Source organism: Talpa europaea (assembly GCF_964194135.1).
Source record: "Talpa europaea genome assembly, chromosome: 1".
NCBI lineage: Eukaryota > Metazoa > Chordata > Mammalia > Eulipotyphla > Talpidae > Talpa > Talpa europaea.
The window spans coordinates 123,462,133-123,485,873 of record NC_140073.1 but is presented as its reverse complement, the minus strand read 5'-3'; the positions used below and the strand labels follow the sequence as shown (position 1 = coordinate 123,485,873).

At 35.8% G+C, this 23,741-nt stretch overlaps 1 protein-coding gene across 2 annotated transcripts in view; it reads right to left on the bottom strand.

The window, feature by feature from the left end:
• Window positions 1-23,741, bottom strand: part of GLS (glutaminase) — a gene marked incomplete at both ends in the record, with an annotated part of 73,985 nt that overhangs the window by 4,968 nt on the left and 45,276 nt on the right. The window contains 2 exons of one of the 2 annotated variants that reach the window (XM_084240383.1): window positions 243-304; window positions 21,770-21,862. In XM_084240383.1, coding sequence (XP_084096509.1) covers window positions 243-304; window positions 21,770-21,862 — 155 coding nt within the window. Of the gene's footprint in view, window positions 1-242; window positions 305-20,580; window positions 20,728-21,769; window positions 21,863-23,741 lie in introns of those variants that run through there. The other variant, XM_084240384.1, reaches the window with a different exon arrangement.

Sequence of the window (23,741 nt, the reverse complement as noted above, 5' to 3'; positions counted from 1 at the left end):
CTAAGTTGCTGGGTTAGGTGAGCAATTACCATGTGGGAAAACAGAGGCCTGGGCTTTAGTAAGAGGCAGGAAAGGACAAGAATGCGCAGACTAAGGCACTGAAAGTGGAAATTCAATATAAATTTGCTCAGATCATCTTTATTAGAGGAAAACGAGAGGCATTAGCCTTAAAATGACTGCTTGCCCAGAAGCAACTCTCTAAACATCTGTGAACCTTGTGCTAATCCACCCTGTGAACATACCTTCGGAGGGCAGACACATCTCCAGTGTACGCAGCAAACAGGAGGTTTATCACAGACTTTACCTGCGAAGAAAAGAAACATTAAGCATCCAAAGGGGAAAATACACACACAGAACGTACAGCTGTGTTCAGTGACTTCCCTGTGTCCTGGGCACTCCAGCTGGGTTACATGCAAAGAGTTTTCACAAAAGACTGTAACCCAAAAGACTGCACGTGTTATTTTTTTCTTTTTTAAAGAGGATTATGAAGGAAAATTCAATAGTAAAGATAACATGTATGAGGGAAGGAATGATGACATCATTGGCATAGAAGAATGGAAACCTGTGATTTATGAGAAACAAGTAGCTAAGGCAACTGAAAATGTAGACTCTTCCTCACTTACATCTCAGCACTGCTGCCTTGCATCCTGGTAAAATGTGCATCACATCCTTACTAAATACCTAATCCCTGCCAGCAATTGTGGTCCTCACCAATCACTAATCACTGGCTTGTCTGGAAATCTTAAGAGACAACATTCATTATCAGTCATCTTAAAGGTAGGAACAGCACTAGATTGGTGAAGAGAGTCTTCCAGTTCCTTCCCAGGGGGTATAAAGTGGCGTGTTCTCAGAGCCAGTGACACTGCCAATGCCCAGAAGGGGGGGCTGAATTCCCCAATATTAAGTAAGCATTACTGAGCGCTGACTCATTACTGAGCAAGACTTCAACGTGTATCATCTTTGGGCAATTATCTACTTTCTTCCCTTATATTAAGGAAAAGTCTAGTTTTCCTTGAAGCCATTGGATTTTAGTCTGTTCTCATAAAAACCTTATCCAACACTATCTTTGAGGAACAGAACTATTGCAGTTTCTAAATACTTCATCAACTCCCCCTTCACTCTCATACTTCACAAATTCAAGATTCATTTAACAATTCAGCTGATACTGGACTCGGAGGTAGAAAACAGTTTAATTGCAGGGATGGAATATAACCCAGCTCTCCTCAAAGTCATAGCCCTGGAAGCTGGACATTTAACTGCGCCCCCCCCCCACCTCGCCCCATGGCTCCCCTAAGCTTCTAAATCAAACTGGAAATACACTGGACTTATGTAATTCAGCTTTTCAAAAAATGTTTTCCAAAAAATGTTTCCCACAACTCCTCTGAAAAAAGAAAGGTCCTGTATCCGATATTTTCTTACAATGTTAACTTCCCCTCTTGGAGACCCACGAGTCTATGTATGAAAGGCTCTGTAAAGTTCTGCAGTAAAGGAACCCAACTTGCTGAACATAACCTCAACATATTATTAACGCTTGCTTTGTTGCTCTCACAAAACAAACCCTACTCATTCCTTCAGTCCACTAGCTTCCCTTCTGGCCACGCTCTCCCACGCCTGCCCAGCCAGTACGTGAGTCCATCGCCTTCCCCTTAATCCAGGAGTTTTTTCCCAAAGGAGTGGGGGGAAAGCTGAACAAAATCACTCAGAATGTTCTCAAAGTAGGATATAAAAGCATCTCCTTCCATCTCTAGTTATCCTAGTCCCACACCTCAATTTGATCTATTTTAGGGTAGACTTTGAGAAAAGCCTCCTTGGTATTTTGATATGCATTCTTCTGGATAATGAACCTTTGAATCTGATCAACTTGGAATCCTCAAATCCCCTATGCTCTTGAATTCACAAAAGCTGCAGATTACTGATGGGCCATTGCAAATTATTCTCCTTATTTCCAACTGGCACCTCATTACTGCTTGACATTTTTTGTTGTTGTTGCTTCCCTCACTTTGCTCAAGCTTTCAAATCAATGGCTACTACTCAAAACAGAGAACCCTGACCACAAACTGTCCTCCTCCTTCCTTCTACTCCTATGCAACATGCCAGCTCATACCTTCTCTCCCTTCTCTCCAAACCTAAAAGCAGTAAGTACCTGACCTTCCTCATTTCTGAAAATAACTCCTGTACCTAATCCTTCAAACACGTTTCCTCCAGATCTCCTAACTTGCTCCTTCTTTTATCCCTTTTCTAGGATCTTCTGTGTCCCACTCCTCACTGGTTTCTTTATCTCAGCCTTCAGAGACAGCTTCATCCTATTTTGAAAAACCAATAGAATAACCCTATTGTTACCATTTCAGTGCACAATTTCTAAAAGTAATATATATTTTTCATTCCTTGCAAGTTTCCTTCACACCCACTATTACCTCTAAATAGTACTTTGAAAAGCTCCAGCAGCTTCTCGAAACTCTAATTTCACCAACACGCCCAGCCTCTCCCTCCCGGTCTCCTAATGCAGCTGCATTACCTGAACCTTCCTCTGTTCACAACTGCAATCATTTCCCACTTTCCGCTGCCTCATGCACTACGTAGTTTCCATCTTTCCTGTTTCAAAATAATTTCCCTCAAGGATTCCATACATTCCTCTAGGCCAAATGACTTCCCAATCTACATCTGATATAGAAATTTTCACTCCTAAGCTTTAACCCTACAGCTGCTCTGCTTGCTTGTCATGCTGTCATTTCAAACTCAAAAAATAGCTAAACCTCTCTTACAGTTCCCCACCCTGACTCCAAAATCCACATTCATCTGCCTACTCGACATGCCTCTGGGATGCTTAATAAGCATCTCAGGCTTATGCCAAAAATGGAACTTTATTTCTAATGCCTTCCCCCACCCGCAATGAGCTCCACCTCCAGTCTCCCTTATTTTGGGATGATGCTACAATTCACCCTGTTGCTCATACCAAAAACTGAGTGACTGTCCATGGCTGCCGTATGACTGCACAAGGCTGAGCCCTTCCCAAGGATGCCAAACCAACCCCACTGTGGTGCCCGGCACATCTGAAGGGAACAAGGGAGCCTTCTTCACCAGACACGCAGAGAGGGAGGCAGAGCTCGCTTTTTCTATAGTTGACACAAGCCCATCATACAGACCCTGGGGGAGCAGCGAGGGAGACATATTCCTTGATTCTATTTCACTCACAACCCACGACTAACTCCTGAACAAGTCCACTTCCACCTCTTCTCACCCAGGGATGCTACAGCCCCTTGTCCAATTCTGCTGCCACTGGTATTAAAAAAAAAAAAAAAAAAAAAAAAAAAAAAAAAGATCCAGGCACTCCTCATCATATCTATAATAAAATTCAAACTCTTTGCTGCAACGTTCAGAATACTACACGTTCTACTCTCTGGCTAAGCTGTGATTCCCCATCACTCTGCCCCCTGCCACACTCTACCCTTGCCAGGGATGCCCGTGCTGGTCTTGGTTCCCGGACTTAAACTTGCTGCTCTGCTACCAAGGACACACTTGACCCAGCAGTGAGGAGCTCTCTCCTCACTTCATTCATGTTTCTACCCAAATGTTACCTCGGAGGCTCTAAAATGCTGTCCTCTTTCCCATCAGTTTATCCCTTACCTACCATTATTTTACATTACACACACGGGCGTGCACAAATGCACACACAATGCTTCTTGTCTCTTTTCCCCATTAACCATATGCGCCATGTGGGCAGAGACCTATTTTTTCTTTTCCCCACCCTAATCCCAGTGCCTACCACATGCAATAGGAGGTCATTAAACATATATTGACTCAAGTGAACACATTACTCCACTAACACACAATGTCCTTTATATGTCAATAAAAAACAAACATTAACCAAATACTCTCTCCCAAAGCATCATTTAATTTGGTACCACCATTTGGAAATTTAATTGCAATTATCAGTACTGGTCTTCCATCTTTCTAAACTTTTCCACATATTTCTAACCATCTTCTCAAAATATTGATCTGATCACTGAAAGTTTCTGAACAAAGGAGTGTCAAAAAGAATAAAAAGCCCACCCAATCATTGCTAATAAAATCTGAACTCTTTAGCCTTGCCCTCCATTCAAAATTCTTCAGTCTGGTTAATTGATTTTTCTGTCTCAACAGGGCAAACAATCTTACTTATTGTTTACTTGTTCCTTGTTTTGTCATCTATCCCCTCTCCTTTTGTGACACCTGAATTCATACTCAAGTCCTCTCCTCCCCTCAGAAGGCTCTACTGACCCTTCTTCCCTGAAGTCCTTCCCCAGAGGCCCACCCATCACTCACTAGCGGGGCAGCCTGTGGCAGTCACCCAAACAGCTCAGCGACAGCAGGTGCCAAAGGGTCATCAGTGAGAACCTTCTCTCCCATTACGACTCTGAATGTGTGTTGTTTTTCCTAAGCTACAGTACCTACTCTTTATTCCCTGAAAGTGTGTTTTCTCTACCCTTTCTCTCTGAAACGTGACTCTTACCCCCGTGTGATCAGAAGTCACCTCCCTCCCCATTTGCCTGACCGTGGCACTATCACATACAACCACATCCTGTGTTTACCGGTCTAGCTCTTCCCCCTCACGACTCAAGAGAAATCCAGAGCTCCAAAAAATGCAAACCATTAATATAGTACCTACTACTCTTGTTCTTATTCTTTAAAATGTTAGTCTTAAACAATAAATTCTTGACCTATTTCAGTGACTGTATGCGTGAATTATAGCCCTTTTAAAAATTCTGAATTCAGATTGAGCTAGTTTGAAGAATTTTTATTGTATATCATATTGTTTATCACTTAGTCACTTAATTATTCATTTTCCCCCAAAGTTCTAAAAGAACATTTTTTTATTAGTGAGGTCTAAGAAAGGCTGACTTTAGAATATAATCAGTTTTTCACTTTATTCAGAAGCATATTTTGGCTGAGACATAAATGTAAAATGAGAAACAAGTAAGTTAAAAAGACTTTGGTGACTATCAGGAGGAAGAAAATAAGTGAAGGGTAATGTGGAAGCACAGTATTCTTTCCATGAAAACAAAAGCCTGGCCGTAGTGCTGAATTTAGCCCCACATCATTGGGCTGATAGCAAAATAAGTGTCATTCACTTCAATACAGAAAACACTAGGAGGCAGCACATGCACAAGCACCATTTAAAATGAAAAGCACCACTGGGGCCTCCGTGGTGGGTTAAGCACCCCACTATGAAGCAGTCTGCAGCCTCTGCAGCTCGAGGTCAATTCCCAGTCAGCCAGGGAGCAACCCACCCCGCGAAGCAGACCTCTCCTGTCTCGCCCGCTGCTCCCCTTAGCAGTGTATTTCAGTCAGTCTGCCTGTTCTGTTCCCTACTCTGTCTCTGGTGAATCCTCTCACCCCCCTGCATCTCTGGCCTGTACCCCAGCTCTTGTATGTATAAACAAATAAATAAATCTTAAAAAAAAAATGAAAAGCACCACCTCTTCACTAACAGCAAAGATCCATCCATACATTCACAATTTAAAATTGAGCTATGGATAGAGTATCAAGAAAGAAAATAGATGGCTTAACAGTTCTGAGAGTGCTATTTCACTTAGGGACAGTCCATTTCCTGGGTTGTTACAAGTTCAACAAACATTTCCAACTAAACCGGCACACCCTCGGGAATGATTACCAAGGCAAATCGCACTGAAGAATGAGGACACCCTTTGAGATGACTCATGCAGCTCCAAGCCAGCTCACGCACAGGACGGAGGTGTATTCATCACTGAACAAGGCTCATTCCTCTACTTTTCCCAAGAATACTTAGCTATGTTGATTTAAAAGTACTTGTCAAGGTGACCGATGTCCAGAAAATGAGTTCACATGAACTGGCAGAGGCATGGAAGCTGTATTTTCATGAATCACCCCTCAGTACAAAGAAACATCACACACAGAGTGTGGCCTGATGTTAAGCGCATACCTCTCCATGACGAAGAGAAAACTCACTCGGGCAGGTAGCCACTAACAGTTTATAAATTAAATGTTAACAGTCAGCCTTTCCTATTGCCTATTTTCCAGTAGACTACATTTTCTTATCAAATCTCTTTGTCAGAACCTGCCAGAACCAAACTACTTTATCTTAGTTTATCTGTACAAAGTCATGACAACAGGACAAAAATGTTACAGTTCACATGAGTTCATTTACCACTGGCATGCTCAACACATAAAAACCTCACTTTTCCAAAACAGTCAGAAGCAAATGGAAATTTTATCAATTTTACAAGTCTGAAACACGACATTCCTAACTGTTCAATCCTGTCATTCACTTACTCAATTTTCAGCCTATTTAAAAGTTGAATTATGTGACTTTTGTTCCCTCTGTGTAAGCCCTAAACCTGTATAAGCAGCAACCATTGGAATTATATAATCATCTCATTTAGTATTTATATAACGATCCACGGAAAAATCCATCATTTAAAAATTAACCACCATTTTTAAACATCTGACAGGCTGGTTGTGAAATATAACTATAAATGTTTTATTTATTATTACCACTGAGGTTAAGGCCTTGGCTCAAGATCAGATAGTGTATGAATTAGTGACGTGGCTGGGTGACATTCCCAATTCTGTACAACTAGACCACGATGATACACATCCTTAGGAAAAGACATTTATGGAGACCCTGAGGAGCCCTTCATCTGTTATTGAAAGGATAGAAGGAAACCAAAAGAGTTAATAGACATTTAGCGCTAATCCATAAAGGTCCTTTGCTAAATATTAGAAGGGAGGGAGCGTAGAAGGGGGAAGAGAAAGAGAAAGGGAGCAAAGACTGATTTATTTACTGGCTTTCCTCTTTACTCCAAGTATTTTATTTCCAGCTCTATTACCAAATGCAAAACTGTGCTTTCCCTTGTTTTTCCACATTACTTTCTGTCTTCATACAAAGACTAATTCAGCCCTTTTGGAAAGTTTTTAATGAAAAAATAAAAAGCAGACAACTGGAAAACCACCCTCTTTCCTACCACTTGCAGTTTGATGCAAGCTGCTCTCTGGTTTCCAGCTCACTACAGTATCTGTTGCTGTGGAAGTGATACTCTTCTTCAGCTTTTAAATAAACCATCATCACTCCAGATCTAATTCAGCTTTAAAAGTTTCATTTCAACTTAGCCTTTTGTAGGCTTTAAATGAAACTAAGTTTTTGGCCTTCCTTGATAAATACTTTGCTTAAGGTCAGCTTTAAAAACACAGTATCTACTGTAGCATAGCTTAAATTTCTTTTTTAAGTTGCCAGTAAATGTAATTACTTGCTGACAGGGTGAAACTATAAATTTGTAGAATGTGTATATAATGAACAGTATTTCCTTTTTTCCCTACTACTGAACTTACTTAATATTTGTATGGACGTGGAAAACAAAATTACAGTACTTTTATGATTAGATGTCCTTAAGGTTTGAGGCCATATATATTCCTAAGTTTTCAATGCCTTGTTCATATACAACCATTAATATACTATATATAGACAAAATTAATCCCAACTGACATGATCAGACGATTGCAGAAAATCTTTTATGGGAATTACAGTTTGGAAACTTCATGACCACATATCCAAGTTTTTTACACAAATTCATGAGGCTCTCATATGTAAATTTTAAGAGAGGAATACACTGATTAGTTACAGTTTAAAGTACTTTATAGAAATTTCACATACAAAATACAAGCTCAAGATGGCTTGTCACTGCATTCAGCTCTTTATTTCCAAAATTTCTCAAGTAGATTATTCTGAAATAATTTAACTTATTCTTAAATTAACGAGTCATAATTGTATCAAAGAAATCGGATAACCCATGGAAATAGAAAATTAGGATTATAGATTTATAACAAGACTTAGAGATTTATAACAAGATAGCTAGAATGAAGCACCTACTCTCCCAGGTCTGAGCTTTGTGCTTTAAAAAGTATTATTATTCCTGCTATTATTATTTAAAGGAGGAACCAGAAGGTATCATGTGTCAGCTAACTTGAGCAAGGTAACAACACAGTGGCAGAGTGAGGGCTTCAGCCCAGTGGGCCTGACGCCAGGGTCAGGGTTCTCAACCACTACTCAGATTCTACTGGGTCAAGAGATTTCCTAACAAAACAGGAGACAGAGTTCCTCACCAACACAATAGGAAGACTACATTCTGTTGTGATGGGCTATCAGGAAAAAAGAAAATACAATTTTTAGGCAAATCAGAGATACTGATTTTTCTTATTGACATACTAACAAAATTTTTTTTTAATTGAAGAGAAAAAAATATTCTACAATCCACAAATGGGAAAACATGGGAGATATTATCTTCACTCTTTAAAGTTTCTAAAAAAAAAAGTGAGTTTTGGGTTAAATGTGAACCAGAGCAAGTGTCAGTGCTATAACACTGGCAGCAAATGAATCGATTTCTTATCTCAGTAGCTCAGATTATTCTGGCAAATGCCAATAAATGGTCTTAAAAGATACCAATGGGTTCATACCCCAGCAAACCCTTCTTCTAGATCCTAGTACCAACATAGCTAACAATGTATCTTTGTGTGGTCTGAAAAACACCACTTCTAATTAAGAAGCAAGCAGCAAATAGGAGAAAAATAGAAATGAGTAAGAGCACAGGCAACTATGCCTCTGAAGAACAAAAGCGCATTTTCCTTGTGGCTGACCCAAGAATATTTGTACTGCACTGACAAGGTTTCTTATTCACAATCTGACTGGTTCGCTTCCGCTCTTACACAAATATTTGTTAAACTCCAAGATTTGCTAACATTACATTAGTGTGTTCAGAGAGGACAAGATGCCACATTTCTGACAAGATAGTGTTAAGTTTATTTACAATTATCAGCAACAACATCACACACAAGTACATGAAACAAAGAGTCAAAGAAAACTAAAAACAAAGATGACAGGAAGAAATTCATTACCAATGGTTGTATAGGACTTCTCCCCCACAAACGATCAGGGTCAAGGTCACTGGAATCAAAAGGGTCTTTGCACTGTCTTGTATAAATTTAAAATCAATTATAAACAAGGCCCTCAGAAGAGATGAGTTTCTTTGTTGAGAAACAAAACAAGGTTTTGGCAGAAATGGAGGTGAAATTAGTTTCAATTTAGTGTTAAAGGACATCCCCTGTGCACATCAACGTTGCTGCTACTACAAAGCAGAGCACACGGACACGAGGGTCCTGTATTTATTCCATCCACAATACATCCTTAGCTCTCCTTTTCTTTGTCTCTGAAGAGTCAAACTTCAATCTCCATTTTCCTTAATGCTTGAAATCTGTGAAACTCCTCATCTTAACTTTCATCTGCTTTGGTACAACTGATTGCTCTCAACTTCTTTAAATATTCTCCTTCCTTGACTTCTGATGCTATGCTATGATGGATCTTCTCCTCACTAGCCATTATTCCTAGTGGGAGTCCCCACTACTGTACTTTTAAAATAGGAGATCCTTGGGAGTTCTTATTCTACCATCTCCTTGAACAATCTCACACATCTCCACAGCTTTTGCTGACCACTCACAGAATTGCATCTCCAGGTTAGACTTTTCCTGAGTCCCAGACCTGTTATGTTTTACTCAACATCACTACTGCAATTTCATATATACAGATGTGTAGATCAGAACTAGCTCTCACATTGATAATTGCCTACTCATAATGCATTCTCTGTCCCTGTCCCCACTAAGAGAATGCTATTAGCAAGGTTGCAATGTGCCCAACTAAAAATACTTCCCAAGATTCCCTTGCAGCTACTCTGGCCAATATCTGATGGGTTTCTGGGAAATTTTTTACCTTTGACATCACTCTTTTATCTTACCTTTTTACTATATAAGTGAGACTAAAGCTAGAGCAGTCATATTGCAGCTATAAGACAACAGCCATGAGGTTTAAGGCCAGTACACTAAGGTTGGTGGAACAGCTTACCTTACTGATGGTACTAGCCCTGATTGGTTACTCCCACACTTATGTTAGAAAAATAACCCCGTGTGTCTGACCTACTGTCAATGAACACCCCATGTATATTATATGGGATGTGTGTTACCTACCAAATATTATGTGCTGCCAATTTTATTTCCTAAACACATCTCATATCTACCTTTCTCCCTCTACCACCTTAATCAAAGCTACCATCACTTCTCTTCCTGAGCCCAGGACTTCAACTTTGGTCGCCCTCTAGTCCACGCTCTACAACGCAGTGTTTTTTAACAATGGTATTCCCCTTCTTAAAAGCCTTCATTTTCCATTGCACTTGGAATAGCCCAAACTGTGTCCAGAGGACTAGGAACACCTTAGTTATCAAAATTGCAGGTTTTAAAATCAATTTGTGGTTAGACCTAAAAGCCTGCACTTTAAAACTACTTCTGAATTCAGATGTACATTAAACTATAAGAAAGCCTACCCTCCACACTGTGGTCTTACCTCTGAGATTCACCCTGGGTGCTCTCAACTCACCTTACCTCACTCTTCATCACCTTTGCTTTCTTTCGCCTGAAATATGTTAATAAGCTCCTTCTAGTTCTGGGGTGTTCAAGGCAAAGTATCCCATTAATCCTACTCTAGCCTTTCTCTCTAACTCATTCAAAATTGAACTATCACTTAACTATCAGGGAAAATCAACCATTTTATCCAGATAAAATGAGGTTATACCTCTCCTAGCACTTGTACTTTCATATGTGCTTTAAGTAACTGTTCGAGAAATGAAACATTAAAGGTACAGCGAAGCTCTCTCCCTGCATCCATTTCCTCCTGCCGGAAGCCTCACTGAAGACTGAGATGCATATTCTTATTTTGTGCATTTAACCACACTATGAGCACTTGTCTAAAGATCTGTTATCTATAAAAATGGTGCCATGTGGTAGATACCACTTCACCTCCTTTACAAGTTAAAATGAACTAGACCTACATGTATTCTTATGAACTCTTATTTTTAGTAATTTATTATTCATTATTTGCATTCATTCCTAGATTGCAATAACCCTGAGGTGGAGTGCACTTGTCTCATTAACTACTGCATTTTTCTTGAGCACCTTGCAGTTCAACACATAACAACAGACAATATGGGCTGAATGAATAATTAGTGACTGAATAAACAGGACAATGCTAAGGTTAATTTATGTAAAATCTGAACTACTCCATCAAATTTAACTGGCTAAATAACTTGAACTGTTTGTATGCCGTTTAAACAAAACTACTGAAATACAGAGGGATAACTGGCTCTTACTAGAAAGAAAAAATTGTAAAGATTATAATTTTCACTTATATATAGGTGGGCTTCACCTTGGACATTGGAAGGAAATTACATATAGTACCAGAAATAAGGAAAACACAAGATGAAAACAAAATTCCTCATCTACAGAAGGAAAAATCTTATATGGTAACTATTTAAAACAGGAACCAAGAATACTGAAATAGAAACCTAAAAACTAACAGAGTCCTGGCCACTTTCTAATCAAACTAAGCAGGAAAGAAAATTCATAAGAAGAATGAACAATTCTGACCAGTTTTATGCTTTATTATTATAAAAGCAATACTGGATGAAAAGGAATGATTTAATTGGGAAGTGGGTATATTTATGGCCAACTTGCCAGAGTAACGGTTTTGGGATAGGTCGAAGTTAATTTTTAGTTAAAATTTAACGAATTGTGTTTCCTCATAGTCCAGTATACCTGGTATAATTTGGTGGTTTATTAAGCTCAAACACATATTCAAGAACTGTAAATGGCTCTAGATGATAATATATTTCATCTTTTTATCAATCACTCCAGCTCTGCTGGTTTCCAAAAACTTTTTATTCTAAGTGGAGATGTTAACACAGATACAGTCACTCAAATAAAGTTCCAGATCATAAAACTGCTATATATAAATGACATTAATGAAAACCCCTTAGAGTTCTATAAGAAGTTCCAGGGAGTAAGGGTTCATAAAGGTTTAATAAAGAGTTTAGCTAAGAGGTAGCAAACAAATGGATTTTAAAATGCATCTCCTAAACTAACTCTTAAATAAACAGCAGTTTTCAGTGCAACATACTAATTTATATTTGATACTACAGGAATATACAAGCTTTTTAATGAAAGGCACTTATGAGAACTAAGGAATGATTTTAATGGTAAGATTTAGAACTGACATTTTATCTCCCAAGTCCAGTAACATAGGAGTTAATTTTCCCAGTAAGAACACTTGAAAACATATAGGTGATCATGTCTGCTAAAGCCTTAGTAAGTTTTACCATCACAACTAATTTTGAGTAAAAGACATTACCTTCCTACATGAATACCACACATGCATGTATTAAAATCACAGGCTATTGGTAACACAGGATGGAAATACCATCTGCATTATATAAGCCATAGTTAAAAATGAGTTTACTATAGCATAATCTTGTTTAATATGAAATTCCTGGTCATTCTGAAGTCATCACTGTCCTTAACTTTTCATGGGATATAAGTTTTATTAACAAGGAGGCCTAAGTGTCTCTAGCAATATTTTGCAATGTGAAATAGTAGTCAGGGGTCAAGGGTCAAGCTCTAGAAGCAAAACTGGTTGGGTGCAAATCGTAAAAGCTCTTAGGGAACTTGCAAAAGGGGAAAATCTACAGAAAAACCACAGGATCTTCTGGTAGTTTGAGTAAACCCAAGTTACTTGGGTCTAGGCCCATATTACTATATACTTAATTCTAGTCTGCACACTGCTAAGCTTCCTGTGATAAGGGAATGACAAAGGAACTCTAGACTTCCACGGTGTTTGGGTACAGGTAATAGGCATGGATGAGACACTACCCATTTTAAGCAGGTATGGTTATTTCAAACCTGTGATTAAGATTATTTGTACAATAAATTTTGTGGTTTACTATCCTGTGTCAGGATGAATGAGAATGGTACATTTTCCTGAAGCCATTTTTACTCAGACTCTAGAGCAGGAAAAATTTTAATCATAGAACTGATAAGCACTCTATGTTTTAAATATATTACAACAGGTATTATGAAATAGAACAAAATTTAACATGGATTTTTAAAGTAGACAACAAGTCTCAGAAATTCATGTATATGACACTGGGCTACCTAACCAGATAGTATACCCAACTCATTGATGCTTTGTAAGCACTGGCTGGGTGAGTCTATTAAGGGTCTGAATCTATTAAGATTTGTGCAGAAGACCCCAAATTCTTAGCTATCAAAAAAAAGTGAAGCCTCACAATGGCACTGAATAAGGCTTTCTGAAAAACAAAAACTACAACACAACGTGGGGACAGAGTAGCAGCTCTATCCAGAGCTCCTAAGGTACACGGACTAGTATGTGAAGTAGACCATCACACGAAAGGGACACCAGATAAGCAACAATGAGGATACCATGATTCTGTGACAGACATATAGGGTGGATTTAAAATAAAACTATACAACTGAGACAAAATAAAAATGAAGGCTTCATGAGTTTTTATTATTTGGCTAAAAAATACAGCAAATTAACTTTCTCCTTTAGGCAAAAAAAAAAAAAAGAGTCACACATACTCTGAATTCTGTTGTAATACTGATAGTTTTAGTTAAAACACTTCATAAACAGGTAAAGAAAAGGTTAAGCTCTCCTTTGCAAAACCATGCTCTGAAACTTCAATTTCTGGTAAAAAGAAGAGACATTAAGGTATGAACATTTTATTGTATGATTAAAAAGGGTTAATTGTATTAGTTACCAGATAATTTTAACAAAATCACTTTTCTTGTAATTTCATCAAAAGATGTCAATAAAGTCACTGTGCAGTAAGTTAACATTTATTCATTTCAATTCAAAGTCGAAACATTCTTAGTTCATTTTATTTAAATTAAAAATTTCATGCACTGGTTGACCTGGACCAACAGATACATGTATTCCAAGTTGAATGTGAAATAATAAGTTGCCAACAATAAATTCTACTACATTGAAAAAAGTAAGTTTGGACTTTAACCTTTTTTTTTAACTTTTGCAAGAATGTAAATTTAGACTGGCAAAATGTCAACAATACTTAAAGATCTGAATATGAACATATTAGCAATATTATGATTTGGAAATGAAAATACATTTCATGGGCAATATAGTTTTAAAAATTATCTTTTTCAGTCAAAAATGAGTTATGTAAGTGTGAAAAATAAAAAAATACTATTCTATGAATATACTTTGAATTTTTCAACTGAAAGTTTAATTTTGAATAAGAAAACAACAGATCTTGGGTAGAGCTCAATAACTGACATGAATATCATTAATCTAATTTAAAAGACAACCAAAACCTAAGTTTTATGTTATCCTCACAAAAGACAACTTGTAATTGCCCCTTAGTGATCTGTGAAAGGCACATACAAAATAACGAAAGAAGTAACAAGAGGCTAAAGATCCTGATTTTAATTTGGACTTTACAATGAAATGGTCCAAATATAATTAATACTTGTAAAATTGATGTTAATATTTTAGGATCATTCTAATTTTAATAGGTACAATGTGAAAGCAAGCAAAGTTTCCACTAAGAGCCAGTCTCCTAAAAGTTCAGGTTCTCACCTACATTAAACTATCAAAGCAAATTTAAATTCTGAGAATTAAGAAACCAATATTTTTTATAGGGTAACAATATTTAAGTTGTAACATCAGTGAAAAAAGGCTTTAAAAAATTAATGCACTTCAAGAACAGCAATAAATTTTCATCTTAAAGAATAAAAAGCTCATAACTATCTCAAATAAAAAGACTGCTACTCAGGACAATAAACATGCTAGAACATTAGACATATCAAGAGTACTGTTCTGAAGTCACTGAGACCACATATCTAAAATAAAATCAAGGACAATTTTGTATGGTACATATGTGCTGGGAAAAAGTAACATGCAAAGAAAAAAAAAAACAACACTTTCTGTAGGAAGCATCTGTTTAGAATTCCAGTAACCTTTTGGTCATTTAAATCTGCTTTTATTATATATTTAACCTAACCCCAAAGGAATTTATTTCTAAAAGTTAATATGCAATGTTTATTTTTAGAGTCACACTTCTGCTACACTTACTTTATTTCAAGGGTTCCACGGTAATGTTTATTTTTAGAACTACTATATAATAGCAACATTCACTTTTAACTGTATTAATCTTTATAAACTGTGATGTGAACTTTATAAACTTTTTACCTGAAAAATACAATCAAGTAGTTTAATAAATACTAATGGGACAGTTGGCAAAACAACTTTACAATCATATTATCTACTACCAATTATGTTTATTAAAAATAAGCAACAAAAGGTTTGACCCAATAAAATATAAATCACCATCAAAAAAGAGGGGAAAAACTGTAAACATGATAATTGAGAAAGCAAGATGCTAAGAATCCTGGAAAAGGAGGTTAGGTGGAGTGGGAGTTTACACCAGATAACCTTTTAAGATTACTTTCAAGTTCCATTATGTGATTCAAATAAATTATAAGCTTATGGTAAACGAATGTGCATCATATATCCAGAGAAGTTGAACTATGTTTTTTTTAAAAGTAAATCAAATGCTTCAGCTGGTCACAGAGTACGAATCAAAATGCTAATTCAGGGCTTCAAGTGGTACTACAGGGCAGAGATTTTCATTATGTAAATATAATTACCAGAAGCATAATATCAAAACAAATTTAAAACTATTTTAGGTAAGAATTTTTGCTTACAAAAACTAAGTCTTCCAGATAGAGTTCAATCCTCTAAGGTATTAGGATTGAAAGTATTTCAGTAAATACTTAAGGAAAAAAGAAAAACTGTCGTAATTTTAAATAGAAGTAGTTGAATTTGATGTTTTTTATTTTATTTTATATAATTCTTACATCATTTTTCATTTTTTGCACAACGTATGCATTTTCATTTTGGTGATATTCCCCATGAAATTCCCACCCCCCTCCTTATTTTGACCCTAAATCCCTCCTCTCTCCTTGAATTTGATATATTTGAGTGTATGTTTAGTATAATCTGGCCCTTGAATTCCATGACAGAGAACATACTAACATAAAGTCTATTCCAAATTAAGTGAAAATCTGAAGGATGGAATATGACTCATCACAACAAACTTGATCTCCAACATCTGGCTTCGGTTTTATGACATAATGTTAACATTACATCTAATATAAAAGTGGAGAAAATTGAGCAGAAATCACATGACTTTTTTAAAAAAAATGAACTCTAGTATTTTCAAGTCCATCCAGGTGAAAAAAAATCAAATTTTTTTATGTTGCTAGTTAAGATGAAACTAAAAGTTATGCACAGTGAAATAAAGAAAACTTACTGTAACAAGTATTCACTGGAAAGTACATTATTTCTTTTAAGATGAATATAATACTTCTATACAAAATACTTTGGAAACAGCTTTAAAGTCAAATTCTGCATGAAATCTTATGTTCTTGCTTTCCCTTTTGTGAAGGTCACTGTTACTCTTGTACTGTGTACAGTGCTGGTAGTGAACAGAAACCACAAATCTTTAATGCTAAATTGAACAAGCGAAATGCGCTATATTTGATTAATTCTACGGGCAGGATAAATTAAGAATTTCTTTAATGACAAACTTGGAACAGGAGCAGACTGATGAACCAGTTATAAATCTATACTAACAGAGGATGGATGAACAGAAATATGCAGACATAGATATAAATATACAGCAGGCCCTCTGTATCACAAGATTCCACATCCTTGCATTCAATGTACTGTGCATTAAAGCTATGAACTATGTGATTAGGCCTACAGTGGTTGCTCTATAATTGAACATGAACGAACTTTTTCCTTGTCATTACTCCCTAAACAATACAGTGCAACAACTACTTACACAACATTTATACTGTATTAGGTGTTATAAATAATCTAGAGATGACAAAGTATACAGCAGGATCTGGGTAGATTACATAAACACTATGCCATTTTATATAAATAACTTGATCATCAGATTTTGAACACTAGGGGTTCCACCTCCCTCCCAACCCAGTCATTGAGAAATGACTGTACACACAAATACACACTTATGTAACACATACCCACATCACATATAAATGATCAGAATACAGACCACCGTATCAGTATACAGTGTTTTTTTCCCACATATATAATGTGCCTATAAAATCCTACACCATCAGCTCAACATCACCAGGCTCTTTCATTTACCTCTCCCTTTACTTCAAGTGGGTTAACAATTCAAAAACAACCCATGTATCTTTAAAAATAATTGATCATAAACTGTTACATAATGAATATACCATGACAGTGAAACATCTTATTCAATAGTTCCAAAAGAACTTTAGGGAAAAAATTCCAGAGAATATTATAATTTTCCATAGACAATTGTATTCCCCTTTAAATACTTTTGAGCCTTCCAATATATATGGCATATATTCCCTGGAATATGAATGGCAGGTTTAATCAAATGAAAACAATTTTAATACTGTATTTGTGCTACATGCATGGAGTCTCATAATTTGGACCATGCTATTTGGAAATATACTAAGTTTCTTCTGAAAGTTAAGCTCCTTAAAAAATAGTTTAAGTGGATTCCTATATTATAGTAATCCACTTCACATAAAAACCAACTCAAAAAGCCACCCCAAATATATCTTTAAACACAAGTGATCATAAACTGTTACATAATGAATATACCATGACACTGAAACTCCTTATTATGATAGACTGAGTTCTCTTCTAATGCTATATATTACAATACTTTTGATTTAACAATGTTTTTCCTACTCTTTAAACAACAGATAAAACATACAATTACATAGTGAATAACATCAGTAATATTCTTCCTCATAAAGGAGAAAGAATGTGCAGATAGGGTAGTTTTTTTTTTTTTTTAGTTGTCAAGGAAGGAAAAATTGGGAGAAAAGCCTTTATTCAAATACTTCTAGTACAACCAATACTAGAAAATGTCTCTCCCGCCCCCCCCCAATCTCCCACCAAGCCAATGCTACGCTGGGTTTTAAAAAAAAAAAATTAAATGAAGCTCTTTAGAGTACGTCTAGTTTCCCATCACAGCAGACTCATTTATAAAGGCATTTTGATAATATTTTCATAATTTTTTCTAAGTTCAAAATCCCAACTATTTGTTGTACTTAAAATGCTAGAGTTGCTGTCATTAAAAATAAAAAAAAACCAATAAAATCAGCTTAAAATAAATTTATTGTACAATACAAAAAGTAGGCATACTGCAAAATAAAAGGTACATTATTAAATATACAAAGCAAATGAAAGAAAGCTAAATAACACAAATGTTTTAATCCAAACACTAAGGTAAAATGCACAACATTTATGTTAAAAATAAAGTATTTCAGGAGGATATGCATTTCAAATGAAATATTAATGATGAAAAAAAAGGAAAAATACATGCTAATTTCTAAATGCTTGAATATCAAGAACTGGTAATGGCAGGAAACATTAAATCCAACAATACTGGGTACTTGAGGACTTTATTTGAAAAGGCATTAAAAATACTGAAGGAACAAAAATAATGTCCTTAAATCTGGCAAAGATTTTCCTTTTCTTTATTTTTTAAAGTAAAGTTTGGGGGCCTATTCACAATATTTTTCCTCTTCCATTTTTACCTTTCTACAAAAATTTCTGGATGCTGATTTTTAACAAGATTCTATAAACAGAGTAGTCTAGAAAACCCTAAGTACGGTTGATAAACATGCACTGAAGCCTTACCAACGTAGTAATAGTCACCACAAATTAACATAAACTTTAAAATCCATACAAATACTGATACAATATGAAATTTTAAAATTTCATTTTATAAATAGGGCTAACTTTCAAATGAAGAAAGATGAAACAATTTAGAGCATGGGGAAAAGATAAATTTTTAATGCAAGTTATCAAAGTATCTAGTTCCTCAAACCAAAAATAGTCTCATGGAACTAACACAAACAACACTGTTCCAAGGGTGTGGCAGAGGTAAAGCCTTCAACACACCACCCTCCGGTAAGTGGCAAAACTAGAAGCATCCAATTAGGATATGCATCTGTATATTAGAGGAATGTTCAAATAACATACAATCCTTCGTAAAGATCCTTTAAAACATAAATTATTTGAACATATGAGTTTAATACTTAAGCTAGTCCAAAGGCATGTGACCAACACCTTTGGGAGGGAACTTCTTTTCCTATTATCAAAGTTCCCAAACTCATATGATCAGAATTATCTATATTTGCACTAGTATTGAAATTACCCAATGAAATCTTTTTTGCTGTGCTATAGTTACTTTTACAGACTTTAACCTATCACATAGGTGTCATGAAACAAATTCTCTTTCTACACCTCATTTCTGCCCCTCCAAAGTTTACAAGTTTAAAAATGAATAAAATTCAAAAACTACCAAGCTTGAAGCTATGGGGAAATGTGGAGAGAACTGGATAGGTATATGGAGGAAGGAAAAAGTGCGAATAGGTCCTATAAAACTTTACACTCACTTTGCCAAGACAAACTAAATATTGAGAATTATTTGAAATCAGGTTGTGTAGAACGTACAGACCTTCTCTTAAAAACAAGTTTTGATTCTCAATATAACCAAACAAAGGATCCAGATCTAGCAAATATTTTAGTAGCATACTTACTACCTTGAGACTGAATTCATTCATTTCCTAAGTACTCTAAGAGTTCAAATAGAAAAAACTCTACAAGATGTTATAATGTATAGTAAGACTCATTAGCATTTGTGAAATTATTAGGATAATAAAATTATTAAAAGCTAAAAAAAACAAAATTCACCATTCATACTTAAATATAACATAGAAAAAGTAACATGGATAATACCAAAATATAATTGTTCAGGTAAACATTTCACATGAAGACACTCACTGTCACTGCTTCTGAGTAACCATTATAGCTTTTTAACAGTGAAACATGTCATTTATCTTACATCTGAAATTCTTTGGCTGGAATGGTTTAGTAACATAAAACACTCCTATACATAACAATTCTGACAGAACAAAGGAGTTGCAAAGTAAAAAAGCAAGACACAATTTATATTTTAAAGTGTTTGATAAAATTTTAAATGAATTTTAAAATTTAAACCCAATCTATCACTAAAAATGGTATAAGATGTAAACTTAAGCTAATTTTATCATCTGCTATATTAAATAATCTGCAACTCATTATATGGACTTTTTTAGTTTTGTATTTAGCATAGAAATACTTTCTATTGCCACTATGTAACTGTCAGTTTTAAAACTGGAAAAGAAAAAACAAAATTCAACAAAACTGGTGAGTTAAATGTGTGGATTTTAGAACCAGGAATTACAAAGTTCTGTTACTATTCTAAACTGGAACTATCTAACTGTATAGTTACAAATTTTAATTACATTAAGGAAAATTTAAAAGAAATTTTTCCTTTTAGCATTTTTTAAAATAAAGCAAGTTTGCTTTATTTACTTATAAATACTTTTTAAAAGACCAACAAATCCACTTTTCAATGTATTAACAGAGATTGAAAGAAAAAAAGCTTTATGGTTCCAGCACCCAAAATTGAGAACACAAAAAAACTCAAATAAATATTTATAGTATGCAAAAAAGCTAAAGATGCTTGATGCAAAAAAAGCTAAAGATGTCTGAAAGGTTAAATGAAGAACATTCTGAAACTAGAAACCATTTCTTTAGCTTTTTTCTCCCAGACTTTCCATTCTATATACTACAGTTGTAGAGATGTCCTCATTTGACTCAGGTGACACTTTTTTCCATACTGTCTCTTTTAAAGCAAGTTCTTGTTGCAGACTTTCATAGTCCAATGGTCCAAAGGAATGCTAGTTGTTCAAGCAACATACATAATTTATTAGTGCACTTGAGTGAAGAAAGGTCCAAGCTATAAAACGGTATTTTTCAATGAATGTTATTGACATCTGTTAACACTTTCACCCACCACCATCTGATGTTCTGCTCCTTGTTATTCATGTTGTTTTCCATGGGAGTTTTTATTGTAAGATTTGCATAATTTTCATGTATTATTATTATTTACTTTGATTGGAATTAAAGATTAGAATTTTACTTTGAGAATATTATCTACTTCTAAGTGTCTCATGCTAGCTTCAAGTCTAACTAGGTCATTTTTAGAATTAACATTTTATATACGGGATGCAAAGGAATGTAATTAAAACACAAAACAAGTCCCATGGCCCAAGTGAACAACTATGTAAGACAAAAAATTAATTATTCCTGAAGTTTAAGTCCTTCCTCTCAGTATTAGGTCTAAAAAAGGTATAAATATTCAGTAATATGAAGTCAAATCCAGTGATAACAAATGGCTATATTTTAAAGTAGAATACTGTATTAAATCAGGTATGTTGCATTAAGTACTTTTTAGAGAAAAACCTTTTTTATAGAAAAATATCTATAGTAGCCTATAAAATATATGATGATGATATGTAAGGTCGCTCACTAATATCCCCTCTTATTTAGATATCCATCCATATAAAAACAAGTTTCAAGACTGTCACTGAAAAATATTAAAAGTAAATACAACACTTTCTCTTGATAGCATGGAGTGCATTCTAATGTGGCTTACTTTAATAAAATCAATTCTTAAAAATTTTGCTTAAAATACTAGAAAAATGGAGGGAGGGGTAACTCTGCTGCTAAGCTAACTAGTTTCAATTTAAGAAAACAGTAACAGTTTTTAATATATATGTACTATTGGTACAGGATGAAAATGTCAACAATTTGTTCACTCTCATTTGATCGGCAAAGATGCAAGGCCACTAACAATTAAACTTAGTTTTATTTAAAAAGGTGAATCTCATCTCTCGCAAAAAAATAATACATAATAATCTAAATAAGAATTCCGCTTACCCTTTGATCACCACCTTCTCTTCGAGGATCAAGTTTTTTTGCAAAGTGTCTCAAATTATCATAATTATGGAAATTGCACAGAGAAACAAGATCCTGCCAAAAAAAAAAAAAAAAAAAAAAAAGGTCAGCTTTAAGAAACTGCCTGTTCATGGGCTACTGTTTTCTCATATTTGAACAAGTTACCTTAATACTCTCCTATTTAACTACTTTCTTATGGAAAGCACCACTGCACATAACTAAAGCAACATGATACACCAAGAAAAGGACTGAAATCAAGATGAGAAGATACAGATATACATTTAGACAACACTAGTTACACAGCCATTTAGACTGCTTAACCTTCATATCCTATAAAATGAGTATTATAACAGACCACAAGAAAGAGTTCTTCTATTATATAACCATAAAACACCATAAAAATATAAATATTCTGGCTACATTCTATTATAGTGAATGAAGAATTCAATGTCATTCTCTAGTTTAAGATATAAAACACAGAAAATCAGATTTTAATTGACAAAGTCTGCAGAAAACATTACAATACTTAATGCAGACTGCAAGAAGTAGTAAATGTAAATAAAACCCTAAGTTGAAATATTAAACAAGACTTGGGTAACAACATAAAAAATGAACTAATCAACAGTTACAATTTTAAATTGCAGTGCATAGTTCCTCAAAGAACTTTTTTTAAAAGGTAGTTTATTTTTTTTTAATTTTTTAAAAAATTTTTTAAATTAAAAAAAATTTTTTTTTTAAAAAAGATTTTATTTAGGGCCTCCCCGGTGGCGCAGTGGTTGAGCGCTGGATTGCAAAGCTGCCCGCAGCCTGTGCAGCGCCGGTTCGATCCTCGGCTGCTCCCCGGCCACCGGAGGAGGGTCCCACATGGCGCTCAGACCTCTCCTGCCGCCCACTGCTCCCCTCAGCAGTGTACTTCGGTCCTTCTGCCTGCTCTGCTCCCCGCTCTGGCTCTGGTGAATTCTCTCACCCTCCCGCGCTTCTGACTGTACCCAGTGCTTGCATAAATAAATAAATAAATCTTAAAAAAAAAAAAAAAAAAGAAAAAGAAAGAAAAAAAAAAAGATTTTATTTATACAAGAGCCAGGGTAGAGGCCAGATGCGCGGGAGGGTGAGAGGATACACCAGAGACAGAGTGTGGAACAAAACAGGCAGACTGACAAAATACACTGCTGAGAGGAGCAGCGGGTGAGACAGGAGAGGTCTGCTCACGATGTGGGTTGCTCTGAGGCTGGCGGGGATCGAACCGCCACTGCAGAGGTTACGGACAGCTTCACAGTGCTGCCCTCAACAGCCTGTGCCACCAGGGAGGCTCTAAAAGGTAGTTTATGCATATTCAACAGATTAAAGATAAAATAAGCTATAATAAGCAATCTATTGATTTTTTTTTTTTTTTTTTTTTAGAGGCATGCTTTATTTATTTGTTTGTTTGTTTGTTTGTTTATACATGCACTGGGTACAGTCAGAAGCGCGGGAGGGTGAGAGAATTCACCAGAGCCAGAGCGGGGAGCAGAGCAGGCAGAAGGACCGAAGTACACTGCTGAGGGGAGCAGCGGGCGGCAGGAGAGGTCTGCGCGCCATGTGGGACCCTCCTCCGGTGGCCGGGGAGCAGCCGGGGATCGAACCGGCACCGCAGAGGCCGCGGGCAGCTTCGCAACCCAGCGCTCAACCACTGCGCCACCGGGGAGGCCCAGCAATCTATTGATTTTTAATTTACCTCTCCAAGTACAGTATCTTTCGCTGAGCTTTTGAAAACTAATTACAACTATAAAAATTAAAATATAAGCAGCAAACAAATTACTTTCTGTGAGAATGATTATATCGGGTCTGGCGGAGCAATTTTTTTTTTATAAAAGATTTATTTATTTATTTATTTATTTATTTATTTATTTATTTATTTATTTCTACGAGCACTGAGTACAGTCAGAAGCGCGGGAGGGTGAGAGATTTCACCAGA